At 43.9% G+C, this 14471-nt stretch overlaps 1 protein-coding gene across 1 annotated transcript; it reads right to left on the bottom strand.

Annotated features, from left to right (window-relative positions):
• Positions 1 to 963: 963 nt before the first annotated feature.
• LOC116408039 (uncharacterized protein K02A2.6-like) lies at positions 964 to 4018 on the bottom strand. Its single transcript, XM_031894774.1, has one exon. It carries the CDS (start codon positions 3948 to 3950, stop codon positions 1212 to 1214), a length of 2739 nt encoding a protein of 912 aa, XP_031750634.1. The 5' UTR covers positions 3951 to 4018; the 3' UTR covers positions 964 to 1211.
• Positions 4019 to 14471: the final 10453 nt, after the last annotated feature.

The raw sequence follows: 14471 nt of genomic DNA on the forward strand, positions 1-14471 counted from the left end.
TGGCCAGTTTTACTCACCTCTCCTCTGTGTCTAGCTTCTTCCCAGTTCCCCCTTACCCTGGCACTAGAACTTTCTGCTTCACATATAACACAGGAACCTTCACCACATTCACCTCTTCATCCAAGCATCCACATCTAATACTTTTACTATTCTCCCTTACTCTGTTCCTGTGTCATTAGGGACTAAGCATCTTGTTGAAACAAAAGACAGAATGGGTGCACAGTGGTGCAGTGGTTTGTACAGGGCCGCCATCAGAAATCACGGGGCCCCTCAAAACAAAATTTTCTGGGCCCCCCTCCTCCCATGCCCTGCCCCCCAATGGCCCCTCCCATAAGTACAAAGGACACTGGTAGCCAGGGCCCCCCTAAAACATTGGTAGACAGGGCCCCAAGCATCCATCAGTTACCCCCCCTCCTGTGTTCTCCACCTCTCCCCCACAACATCCTCCAGCTCTACCCAGAGCCCTTCCCAGCATCCTCAAGCTCTCACCCCCCCCAAGCATCCTCCGGCTCCCCCGCAGCTCCCACCAGAATCCTCCAGCTCCCCCCAGCGACTTCCTGCGGCTCCCCCCTCTTGATATGTGCCTAGGCTCCAGCTGCATCTGCACAGCTCCCCCCCAGTGTCCCCCTGCGACTGCCCCAAGCATCCTCCAGCTCCACCCCCAGTGACTTCCTCCAGCTCCCCCGCGGCTTCCTCCAGCTCCCCCCCCAATAACTTCCTCCGGCTCCCCTCAGCTCCCCCCCCAGCGACTTTCTCCGGCTCCCCTCATTTCCCCCCCCCCCAACTATTTCCTCCGGCTCCCCTCTGGCATCCTCTAGCTCTCCCACCAGTGACTTCCTCCATCTGCTAAAAGAAACTGTAACACAGCCGGGCCCCCTTTAAAGCGACCATCGTCTGGGCCCAGGACAAGTGTCCCCCCTGTGTTGTGTCCATGGAATATAGAGTAACACACAGACAAGTAGCTGCTGGAGTAATTTCTGTAATGCTTAACAGGAAGCTAACTCCATAACACAGTAAGAATAAAGTAACAGAGAAACATAACAGCAGATTCAACATGAAGCCTTATACATAAGGCTCTAGTCCTAGAACAGCATCAGCAGATTCAACAGGAAAACATGCACAATTACTTTATCTCATATTCAACAGTTCTCTCCCCCATGAGATTCATGGTGGTAACACCTGTAAAAGAAATGGTTAATAAAAGCCACAGGTTATAAGTTAAGTCTATCCGGGGGTCGATGCTCTCTTTGTGGATAACGCCTATCATTGTTGCTCTCTTCTCGGGAAGAAACCTGATACTCAGAACAACCAGGTTCAACCGATGCTTCAGAGAATGTGCTCTCCATTTCTGTTGGACTTACAGGGCTTGTTGCCTCTGGTGATGCCACAGTTGGGGGTTCAAGGGGTACCTCCTTGGTAAGGGGAAGTCCAACAAGGCCTTGAGTCTGGGTTTGCTCAGTGGTCACTGCAGTATTACGTAGCTGGTCGATATGACGACGCCAATATAGATTGTCTGCCACTCTTACTGTGTAACTGCATGGACCTCTCTGAGCAGTGACAATTGCTGGTAGCCATTTATTAGGCCCTCTGTAGTTTCTTGCCAATACAGTTTGTCCGACACTAAGCTGCCGCAAGGTTCTCCTCTCTCCTTCCCTGACATTAAACTGGTGGTTTCTCACATGACGACTGAGATCTGGTTTCAGCAAGTCTAACCGAGACCTAAGATTGCGGCCCATGAATAGCATTGCAGGTGTGCAGCTTGTAGTCGCATGAATTGCATTCCGATAGGATAACAAAAACCTTGCCAGTTTATGCTGCAGGGATCCACTGTCGTTTGTCATTGACCGCAGTGACTGTTTCATAGTTTGTACAAATCTTTCAGCTAAACCGTTTGTTGCAGGATGGTATGGATTTGAAGTAGTATGTTTAATTCCATTGCATTTCATAAACAATTGAAACTCTTCAGAAATGAACTGGGGACCATTATCACTGACAATCTGTTCAGGAATTCCCGTTCTTGCAAACAAGGTTCTTAATATATCAATTGTATATGAGGTACTAGTAGACTTCATGCCGAAAACCTCTGGCCATTTTGAATGGGCATCCACAATAATGAAAAACATCAGTCCCAGAAATGGTCCTGCAAAATCAATGTGTATACGTTGCCAAGGAGCAGAGGGCCATTCCCATAGGTGAACTGGAGCAGGTTGTGGCATAGACTGTACCTGTTGACATCCATGGCACTTGTTCGCCAGTTGCTCTATTTGCTGATCAATTCCTGGCCACCACACAAAACTCCTAGCGAGTGACTTCATTTTTACTATGCCCAGATGGCCTTCATGAAGCTCATCGAGTACTCTTGATTGTAACTTTTTAGGAATAATAACACGAACTCCCCACATTACACATCCTTCATGTATAGTCAGTTCATGTCTCCGTGAGTAATAAGGAATTAGTGAGGCTTTGTCCGTGTACTTCCAGCCCTTAAGAGTTGCTTCATAGACACATGCTAGAGTTGGGTCTCTTTTGGTTTCATTCTCAATCATTTTACAGGTAAGAGGAAGACAATCAATCTGATGTACATTAACATATTCAGCATTTTCCTCAGACGTTTCCTGACCTGGTAATGGCAGACGCGACAGTCCGTCTGCATTTGCGTGTGCCGCTGTCCGCTTGAACTCAATATCATAGTCATAACCAGCAAGAAACAAAGCCCAACGCTGCATACGTGCAGCAGCTGTTGCAGAAACTCCTTTCTTTGGGTGAAGTATTGCAACCAGCGGTTGATGGTCTGTTACCAGTGTAAACTTCCGACCATATAAGAATTGGTTAAATCTTTTCACTCCCCAGATAAGGCTAAGTGCTTCCTTGTCTATCTGTGCGTAGTTGCGTTCTGCACTCGTGAGTGACCTTGATGCAAATGCTATTGGCCTTTCACTTTTGTGTGGGAGAACATGAGATATCACAGCTCCAATGCCATATGGAGAAGCATCACATGCCAGTTTTAATGGCAAAGAAGCATTGAAATGCACAAGGACATCATCGGATGTGACCAATGTCTTTGCTTCCTTGAAGGCTTTGTCACACTGTACACTCCATTCCCATTTTTGACCTTTCTGCAGCAATTGATTTAATGGGTATAGCACAGTTGCAAGATTTGGCACAAACCGGCTGTAATAATTAATAAACCCCAAGAACGATCTGAGCTGCATTACATCCTTGGGCAGTGGTGCTTGTAACACTGCTTGGATTTTCTCTGGAGACTTGTGCAAGCCACTGGCATCTATAATATGTCCACAATATTGGATAGAGTCCTTAAAGAAGGCACATTTTTCTTTGTTGGCTCTTAGCCCGTATTCTTCCAGCCGTGTCAAAACCCTCTTTAAGTTTTCCAAATGTTCTGATTCATCTGTACCTGTCACAATTATGTCATCCAGATAACATTTAGTATGTGGAATGCCTTGTAGGACTTGATCCATGGCCCTTTGCCATATGGCAGGCGCAGAGGCTATGCCAAATACTAATCTGTTGTATCGGTATAGTCCTTTTGGCGTGTTGATTGTAAGGTAGTGTTTGGCATTTTCTTCTACCTCCATTTGTAAGTAGGCTTGTGCAAGATCAATTTTGCTGAATTTTAGTCCACCGGCAAGAGAGGCAAAGATATCCTCAATCAAAGGTAAGGGATACTTATCAGACTGTAGAACTGGGTTAATGGAAACTTTAAAATCTCCACATATTCTAACTGAACCATCCCTCTTAATAATAGGCACAATAGGTGTGCCCCAGTCACTCCAAGAGACTTTTGAAATGACTCCATTTTGTTCTAGACGATCCAATTCTGCTTCTACTTTTGGACGAATACTATAAGGCACTGGACGAGCTTTGTGAAATTTGGGCTGAGCATTTTCCTCAAGGCATATATTAGCCTTGATGTGTTTTAAAGTACCCATGCCTTCTTTAAATACTTCTGAGGCCTGAGCTAAAATGGCCTTTAATTGTTCCACTGGCTTGGAGTTCTCAGCAGCAGATACTGAATGTAGCATTTTAATGGATTTCCAGTCAATGGGTATTTTGTGTAACCACTCCCGGCCCCATAATGCAGGACCACCTGTCTCCACTACATATAAATCCAGCTGGCCTTTAAAATTATTGTACTCTACCTTAGCATTTAAAACTCCGAGTGGCACTATCTTCTGTCCAGTGTATGTTTTTAGTAGCAGCTTTGTTTTCTGAAGTGGTGTGTCTTTAAACAACTTTTTATATTCTGGGTGTGTTATTATTGAAACAGCAGACCCTGTGTCTAGTTCCATCTTAACTGGAATGCCAGCTATTTTTGGTGTTAACCAGATGACAGATCTATCACCAGTATCTGCATGGTAAACATCAATACTTCCAAGTTCTGAATCGGTGCTATCGGCCACACAAGCATTTTCAACATCATGTAAATTTGTAAAGGACTGTTTTGAAACAGGGAAGCTCCTTTTGTCACTTAGGCATACTGCTTGGATATGGCCCTTTTTATTACATTTTCTACAATAAGCACTCTTGAATTTGCAGGTTGCAGGATTATGGAATCCTTTCCCACACCTGTAGCAGGATCCTGAATTATGGGTAGAATATCCTTTATTTTGACCTGCCCCCACCCTATGCACTTCAGTTCCTGCTTTCTCTAGTGTTTCTGCTTTGCTTCTGTTCTGCAGTTCTAATGTGTCCTTAGCAGCTGTCTCCATTGCTACAGCAATTTCTATAGCTCGTTTAAAAGTAATATTATCCTCTGTTAGCAGCCTTTTCTGTATGTTTTCACTGCATAAACCACATACAAATCTGTCCCTTAGTGCATCATTCAGGCCATCCTTAAACTCACAGTGTTCTGCCAGTTTCCTTAATTGTGCTGCAAACTCAGACACTGTCTCACCCTCCTGCTGGTTCCTTTTGTGATATCTGAATCTTTCTGCTATGACCAGGGGCTTAGGTGACATGTGTTCCTGAACAATTTGCACTATTTCTTTAAAGCTTTTAGAAGATGCCTTTTCTGGTGCTGTTAAGTTGCGCACAAGGCTGTATGTTTTCCCCCCTATTACACTGAGTAATGCTGCCACGTGTTTCTCTGGGGGTATGTCATTTACTTCCAGATACTGTTCCAGTCTTTCTATATATGTGGCCCAGTCCTCTACTGTGCTGTCAAATGCTTCTATTTTCCCAATATGTCCAGCCATATTTCCAGATAGCAAACAACTCTCTGCAGGGACTTACCACTGTTCTGTGTCTTTTTTTTTTTTATTTATTTATGCTGCAGCTTTTGGTGTTTCACATTCACCAGATCTTCCTAAAAATCCCATCCACGAAGCCAATCTGTTGTGTCCATGGAATATAGAGTAACACACAGACAAGTAGCTGCTGGAGTAATTTCTGTAATGCTTAACAGGAAGCTAACTCCCTGTGCCCCCCTGATGGCGGCCCTGGGTTGGTACAGTTGCCCTGCAGCCTTGGGGTCCTTATTTTGATTCCATCCAGGGCACTATCTGCAAGGAATTTGAATGTGCTCCCCATTTCCCCATGAGTTTTTCCCTTACACTCCAAAATTATACAGGCAGATTCATTGGATTCTGATGAAACCGACTATAGTGTGTGAATGTAATGGGGATCTTAGACTCAAAGCTCCAATGTGAATAATATATATTTTCTGTAAAGTGCTGTGGAATACGTTGGTGCTATAATGATGAAAAAATAACCATAGTGTGAAAGATCTTATTTTGGCAGGACAATGACCTTAAAGCCTACAGTAAGTAACACTGGAGTGGATCAAGTATAAAAATGTGAATGTCTGACCCAATCAAAGCTCTGATCTTATTCCAGTTGAGATTCTGTGGCACAATTTGAGAACTTGGCACAAGTATCTACAACCTGCTATAAGTTTGCTATTAACTATTAAAGAACAGAACCAATGTAATGCTGGCAGTGCAAGAGATCAGAAGTTGGGTCAACATGAATGTCACAGAGATGTAGGGGAAACAGGGACCATGGCAATATATCAAGACTGGGTCCCAATCTGAGAAAAAAATGGCAATTTCCCACACCAAAAGCCTTCAGTCCTACCCTTAAGGGTGTCAGTGGGCCCTGTAGAGCAGCAGGTGTGTGTAGGAACAATCAGAGACAGAAATATAGTACAACAAGATGGAGATAACAATATCTGCCCAACCTGCAACCCTTCAGTTGTATTTTAAATACACCAATCACCACCCAAAGGCAGTTGTCAGATGGTGGGAGTCATAGTTTAACAACAGATAAAGCCTCAGCTCTTTTGGGCAGGGCTCTCTTCACCCCTTGTATCGGTTATTGATTGCTTTATATGTTACTCTGTATGTCCAATGTATGAAACCCACTTATTGTACAGCGCTGCGGGATATGTTGGCGCTTTATAAATAAATGTTAATAATAATAATAATAATAGAGATTATGGACTTTTTGGCTAAGGAGCATTTTTTGATGTCACTGGGGATACTGTTTTCAGAAGGAATGGAACTCTCCATAGAAGGGACAACTCCCCGGTTTCCTAACACAGAGATACCAGAAACTATGCCAGCACAGATATTACCCCGTGTGAAATTTAGTCTGGAAAATTGAAGGGTAGCGTTTCCCCTTTAATTACCCCGGTGTTAGAACATCTTGTTGTATTATTCAAAATAACCTAGGGACAGAATATTCCCATGTACGCTTTTCATTTAATAATCAGTGTGCGGGTTATACAGTCATTTACAAAGGAATGTCACTGCAATTTACTTAGAGATGACAGATCAGGAAGTAAATGAAAATGGTTTTACCCGTCTGGCAATGCCCTGATATCCTCAATATAAAGCTGTACACTTTGCACCTATACTTTATTGTCTAATTTAAGAGGAATTAGCCATTATCCTAATTAAAACATGGTACATTTTTAAAGTGCACCAAGGGATCCCATTGCTATTCTGGTTCATGAGTTAGGAAAGAACCCCCTTATGTATTACTCACCCAGGCATTTACTTGCTGTTCTTGCCATTTTGATGCCCTGTTTTGGGTGGAATTAAACCTCACGGGGCAATGTTTCTGATGCTGATACCTGTACCATAGCGATTGCTGTGTATTTTGGGGCCGCAGGGAGTTTTGGGAAATAGGGAAAGAGCAGGGGATATGCTGGGAGAGAGGGCAGGTAAACATGGAAGGGAGAGCCGGTTGTGTTATTACAATCACACACTATTATTAATCATCAGCCACAAGTTACCTGCAACTTCATTAGAAATTTGCCTTCAGCAATATCCCCGGTTAGTGAATGATAAGCTAATATGTTAGTAGGGCTCGTCAAGTAACGACACTCCTAATTAGAAGGTAGGAGACAAGCAGCCACTGTTACACGCAAATGATCCACATTTATTTTTTTTTCGTTTTTTCTCCTCCATATTGTGTCATACTAATCCAGGACACCAAGGAGATAATGTCTGTACCGGGTTCTACTACCTGAAGTGTCACTGACTATACTGCTAAACAATGCTGGTTTCAATAAAAATATATCACATAAAACAGCTCATATGCAAAACCCTGCTTCACGTAAATTAAACATTTTTATAAAGATATATTTTTTTTAGTAGAATGCGCCACTGGGTAACCCTAAATAGAGAATTACCATTTTAAGAATTAAGGGCCGCCTCCTGGGATCATACAATTCACAGTGCACACAAACAAACCAGGGGCACACATACATGTTAGGCCACATCAGCCAATAAGTGGACAAAGTTCTGTCTTTTATGGTGGCCATACACACTAACATCCGCTCGCTTGCCAAGGTCGCCAAGCGAGTGGATCTTTGCCTGATATCCCCACCACGGGTGGGTGATATTGGGCTAATTCGTTCTTTTGGCCCTGGGGTGGGTATAGGGGTCCGTCGGTTCAGGTACCGCATCAACGAGCCCATGCGGTCCCCGATCCGACTAATTTTCAAACCCGGCCGATCGCGATCTGTCAGATTTCATGTCAAATGTTGATCAGTCAGGCCGTCATTAGTGCCCATACACAGAGATAAGCTGACAAATCAGTCGATATAGTTCTCCTTTATGTAGCACAAGGCAAGGTGCAAAGTACAAAAAAAACAGTGCAAACCGCTATACCCTCAGTGCCTTGCACCTTTTTAAAGATTCCTGGAAAGGCCTCACCTTGAGTATGCGGTGCAACTTTGGGCCCCAGGATGGAACGAGTGCAGAGTCATCCAACTAAACCAAATGAGACAGCTGAGCTAAGGGGTAGTAATATGCAGGCTGGCCAAAAACCAGGGAAGTATTGAGGTCTGGTGTTACCCTGGGCACCGGAACTAAGTATGCCCCCCAGACGGCCCATAGCATCAATTCCGATATAAGTGACGGCACGCCTGGGGGATATTGTGCCAGACCCTTCACCCCCTCAGCTCCGCTGCCGGCAGCTGGGAAGGGTTTTCATTTTTTTTAAACTTTATTGATTATATAGACACCTGAGGGCTGCCCCCTCGGCACAGGCCTATGTATAAATACAGCCCTGCCAAAAACCTATGGGCCCACCGGGTTTGGGCCAGCAAAACACATCTATAGCAGGTCATGGAAGGTCATTGGGCTAAACCCTGCTCATGGCCCACCCTGTTTGTGATGCTAGTGCACCCCCAATCCAGGTTGGTGAAAAGAAGTTCTAAAGAAAAATAAACCCCCCAGTCCTTAGGCCAACATTTATCTGTACCAGTCCAATCCTCTGTCCATTTATTCATACATTAGTCTCTCTCTCTCTATAAGTGGTGAGTTTCAGAGGTCATAATGTATATTTTTAAAAACAGAGATCAGCACTTGAGCTGTTGATGCTTTCTGCCACTGTCCAGTGAGCTATTTACCCAGTAACAATGACTCAGTTAAACATACCACGAGCGGGCAGATACACTATAAAATGTAATTTATTGGGAGAAAAGGAACACATTAAATGAGTCACAACCAATACACACCCAGGGACAGAATCAAATACATAGGTAGAGTCATTGAAGCGACATTCAGTATAGGGCCATCTTTAGGGCTCACAAAATGGCATTTTTTTTACCCATAATGCAGTATTTCCCCCAGAATTCCAAAGTGATAACATGTTTTCAATCTACCAATGCAGAGAATATATCGTGCTGGATAATCATGCCCAATATTTTTTGGGCGTGTGATTTATTAGTTGTGAATATTAGTGTAACATACAAAGGGAGCCATCTTAACATTTTTCCCTGTAGGTGCAGGTAGTAAGTAGCTGTATGATAGTATTAATAATAGATTAAGAAAGAGAGTCTGCAAGTTATATCCCACTGATAGGTCCTGAATATATATATAATCAACCAACAAAGTATTCAGTGAGAAAAACAACTATTTATTGGCTCAAAATTAAACAAACAATTAGAGAAAATCAAACATACTATACCAAACAATGGATAGGTACATCCCAGTGCCTCATGGTACCCACACTCCTAACACGTTTCGCACCATGGGGTGCTTCATCAGAGGAGGTGTGGCATGTTCATGTCATTTCCTTTATATACCCCCAACCTATGATTCGTACAGTGTACAGGGTTAATATCAAACCCTGTATTAAGCTCATAATATATAAAAAACGTAAACTATACACATTCCCAGGGGCCTTCACAAAAACCCTGCGCCCAGCATAAATCATATAACACATCAAAAACATACTAAAAACATAATTTAACCTAATTTAACCATTTCATTATTGATATTGCACATTGGAAACACTCATATATATTCAAAGTGCATATAAAGCACATAACAAGACTTATAAAAAGCAGGTGGACCTGGCGGGTCCTGGGTACTCCAGGCCACACAGTGAATATGAGACCTTCTCATGGATTCTGTGCCATTCTACTTACTGAGGGTATGTGTAGTATCAGTGATAAAGTTAAATGTCAGTGCCACTAACAAAAATGTACAAATAAACCTTGTTTCATACGATATTCGGTGCGTGTATGGCGGCTCGACGAAGTGACCGATATCACAAAAGGCTGCGGATAAAGGTCAACTCGTCGATCGGCCAGGTTAAAAGATTTTGATTGGGCGCCATTGAAGGCACCCAAGCCATATCTACGTTTAGGGCTGAATCGGCAGAAGGAGGCAGAATATCTATTGTTTCTACCTCCATATCTGACGATTCAGCCCTGGAGGGTGGGAACGATCTTTCATGCGATCAGAGATCGAAAATTGTTACGTGTATGGCCACCTTGGTTGCACGAAAGATCGAAAATTGCTAAGTGGATGGCCACCTTGGTTGTACGAAAGATCGAAAATTGCTACGTGTATGGCCACCTTGGTTGTACGAAAGATCGAAAATTGCTACATGTATGGCCACCTTGGTTGCACGAAAGATCGAAAATTGCTAAGTGGATGGCCACCTTGGTTGTACGAAAGATCAAAAATTGCGACGTGTATGGCCACCTTGGTTGTACAAAAGATCGAAAATTGCTACATGTATGGCCACCTTGGTTGCACGAAAGATCGAAAATTGTTACATGTATGGCCATCCTTGGTTGCACGAAAGATCGAAAATTGCTACATGTATGGCCACCTTGGTTGCACGAAAGATCGAAAATTGCTACATGTATGGCCACCTTGATTGCACGAAAGATCGAAAATTGCTACATGTATGGCCACCTTGGTTGCAAGAAAGATCAAAAATTGCTACATGTATGGCCACCTTGGTTGCACGAAAGATCAAAAATTGCTACGTGTATGGCCACCTTGGTTGCACGAAAGATCAAAAATTGCTAAATGTATGTCCACCTTGGTTGCACAAAAGATCGAAAATTGCTACGTGTACGACTTTTTAACCCCGAAAAATCGGTGCCAAAGTCGGGGGTCGTCTTATAGCATCCTCCACCACCCCTCCCGCTCGCCTGCTGCTTCCTCCGGCTGCTTAGGTTGCGCCCCGTGTGTGCTGACGTCACGCGTACCCATGGGGCGCAACCAATAAAATTAACTGCTGACCACCAATGAGCCTGTAACGCTTTAAAGGGGTCAGCGGTTAATTTTATCGGTTGCGCCCCGTGCGTACGCGTGACGTCAGTATGCACGGGGCGCAACCTAAGCAGCCGGAGGAAGCAGCAGGCGAGCGGGAGGGGTGGTGGAGGACGCTGGGGGGGCCCTGCAAGCATGTACCCGGCATATAAGACGACCCCCGACTTTGGCACCGATTTTTCGGGGTTAAAAAGTTGTACACGTAGCAATTTTCGATCTTTTGTGCAACCAAGGTGGCCATACACGTAGCAATTTTCCATCTTTCGGGTGGTGGAGGACGCTGGGGGGAGCTGAAGTATGTGGGGGAGGATGTTGGGGGGAGCTTGAGCATGTTGGGGAGGGCGCTAGGGGTAGCTGGATGATGTTGGGGGAGGACGAGCTTAAGGACGCTGCGGGGGGGGGGAGATTGAGGATATTTTAACTGCAAAAGTTGGGGGGCGTCTTTTATGCCCAGTCGTCTTGTACGCCGGAAAATACGGTAGTGTCCATTTTGCCAAATGTGAGGACTGATCACTAAGCATTCATAAAAATCATTGATAGCTGATGCTTAGCTCTAGATGACACGTGAGGAAAATGATTTAAAAATCACGCCTGAAACATGACTGTGGTGAGGGCTGTATATGGGATGGTCCCATGTAGTAAGAAAGAGGTTATTGTAATAACGCCGTCGTGGTGGCAGAGTTATTATTTAGCAATTAGTGACACTAATAGATTAAAGACCTTGCTCTCCACATTGTGTACAGATGACAGTCGTGGGTAATTATATGCAGGTCCCTGCAGGCACTGCCCTGCATCCAGTGGGATCCGGTGTCTCAGGAAGGGAGGATTTCAACCAGAACTGGATGAACCAGCCAGCAACGCCCAAATCCTGCACCACATTACACCGAGCCCACACCCACAGGGGAAGCAGAGACCTTGCAAATAGAAAAGCTTCATCCAATGCCAAAATGTGGGCTTATTCTCCGCTGCGCTAGAGGGAATTCTGGGACCTCACCCCAGATATGGGCAGTACCCCACTCATGAAAAGAGATCCAGCTGTGTATTTCCCATGCGCTGACAACCCCGGCACAATGAGGCCCTTAGCACTAAGCAAACCTGTCGATCCTGTAATACTTTCTTCTGAATTAATCATTTCTTAATGTTTGTTTCACAACTGAAAGAGACACAAAGTCTTTATGTTATGATGCAAGGGACTCACAGATCATTTCCTAAGATGCTATATCGATGACTGCTGGTATTCGGTATACAGTCGTCAGACAGGGTTCCATGGTTTATAAAACTTAGAGCTAGTCAACTTACGGTTCTTCTTCATCTGATGGTGAACTCCCACCAGCCCCTGATAGATTTCATCATTTTGGTTTGTAGTTGAACTTCAACAACAACTAATGGCTGAAAAACAATAATATAGAGTGTTAAGTCTTGTTTAACTTCCTGTTCTTCCTACCTTGAACTGCAGCTCTTTGGGGCCCTATTTGGACTATCTAATGACACATCTGGCACAGCTACATTAGGTGATATTGTTTGATCCCTCAGTCTGGTCAGTCACTAGCACTGGTGCAGTCCTTATCTTCTTGTGCTGGCTATGGAGGTAATAGTGCAACCGTCATCCTCTTGTGCTGGCTTTGGTGGTAATGGTGCAACTGTCATCCTCTTGTGCTGGCTATGGGGGTAATGGTGCAACCGTCATCCTCTTGTGCTGGCTTTGGTGGTAATGGTGCAACTGTCATCCTCTTGTGCTGGCTATGGTGGTAATGGTGCAACCGTCATCTTCTTGTGCTGGCTATGGTGGTAATGGTGCAACCGTCATCTTCTTGTGCTGACTATGGAGGTAATGGTGCAGCCTTCATCCTCTTGTGCTGGCTTTGGAGGTAATAGTGCAACCGTCATCCTCTTGTGCTGGCTTTGGTGGTAATGGTGCAACTGTCATCTCCTTGTGCTGGCTATGGGGGTAATGGTGCAACCTTCATCTCCTTGTACTGGCTATGGGGGTAATGGTGCAACCTTCATCTCCATGTACTGGCTATGGGGGTAATGGTGCAACCTTCATCTCCATGTACTGGCTATGGGGGTAATGGTGCAACCTTCATCTCCATGTACTGGCTATGGGGGTAATGGTGCAACCTTCATCTCCATGTACTGGCTATGGGGGTAATGGTGCAACCTTCATCTCCATGTACTGGCTATGGGGGTAATGGTGCAACCTTCATCTCCATGTACTGGCTATGGGGGTAATGGTGCAACCTTCATCTCCATGTACTGGCTATGGGGGTAATGGTGCAGCCTTCATCCTCTTGTGCTGGCTATGGATGTAATGGTGCAACCTTCATCTGCTTGTACTGGCTATGGGGGTAATGGTGCAACCTTCATCTCCATGTACTGGCTATGGGGGTAATGGTGCAGCCTTCATCCTCTTGTGCTGGCTATGGAGGTAATGGTGCAGTGAACAAAGTACCTTAATTGCAAAAACCATCAATAATAAGAGCAGTAGTGATAGTGGTAAAATTCAAAAAGTAATTTATTTGGACAAAAAATAGCATAACCCGGGGCTAATGATCACACCCCCATACTGACCATTTATAGGGGTAATGACCAATCAAAAGCATGTTTACAATGTGTAACAGAGTGAAAGGCAATAAAAACATTGTTAGAGAAAAACTGAGCTACAATTGCGAGGTAGTAAATTATTTTCAATGTAATTAGTGCAAATCACAATCACAAATGCAGTTATATGAAAGAATTTGTGGAGGAATTAATAAGTAATAACAATATTTTCTACCCCCAAAAAAAGTTGAAAAATAAAAATAAATATTATTAGGTCTGTTTAAAAAAACAGTTTTAGTACTTGATAGAGAATTTAGAAAAAAAAGTGAGTGAGTGAGTTATGGTATTTACACCTATATTTTAGAAGAGAAGCTTAATTCAGTGTATATGCCTATTAAGTTAAAATTTACAGTTTTGGTAAGAGTACAAAAGTCTAAGAAAAAGCAAATTACGTCACAGTCCCTATTAAAACCTACTTCTCTTATTATTGATGGTTTTTGCAATTAAGTTGCTTTATTCACAATTACTGGTAACCCCTAGACTGGGGGAATATTGCAAACTGGTATTATCTGCTATAGACTATTATAAATGACTTGTACTTTTTTTGGTGGTGGTGCAGTCCTTATCCTCTTGTGCTGTCTTTGGGGGTGATGGTGCAGCCTTCATTTTCTTGAGCTGTCTTTGGGGGTGATGGTGCAGCCTTCATCTTCTTGTTCTGTCTTTGGGGGTGATGGTGCAGTTCTTTTCTTATTGTACTGGCTTTGGGGGTGATGGTGCAGCCTTCATTTTCTTGAGCTGGCTATGGGGGTAATGATGCAACCCTCATCTTCTTGTGCTGGCTATGGTGGTAATGATGCAACCCTCATCTTCTTGTTCTGGCTATGG

The sequence above is a fragment of the Xenopus tropicalis genome, chromosome 10 (assembly GCF_000004195.4).
Source record: "Xenopus tropicalis strain Nigerian chromosome 10, UCB_Xtro_10.0, whole genome shotgun sequence".
Lineage (NCBI taxonomy): Eukaryota > Metazoa > Chordata > Amphibia > Anura > Pipidae > Xenopus > Xenopus tropicalis.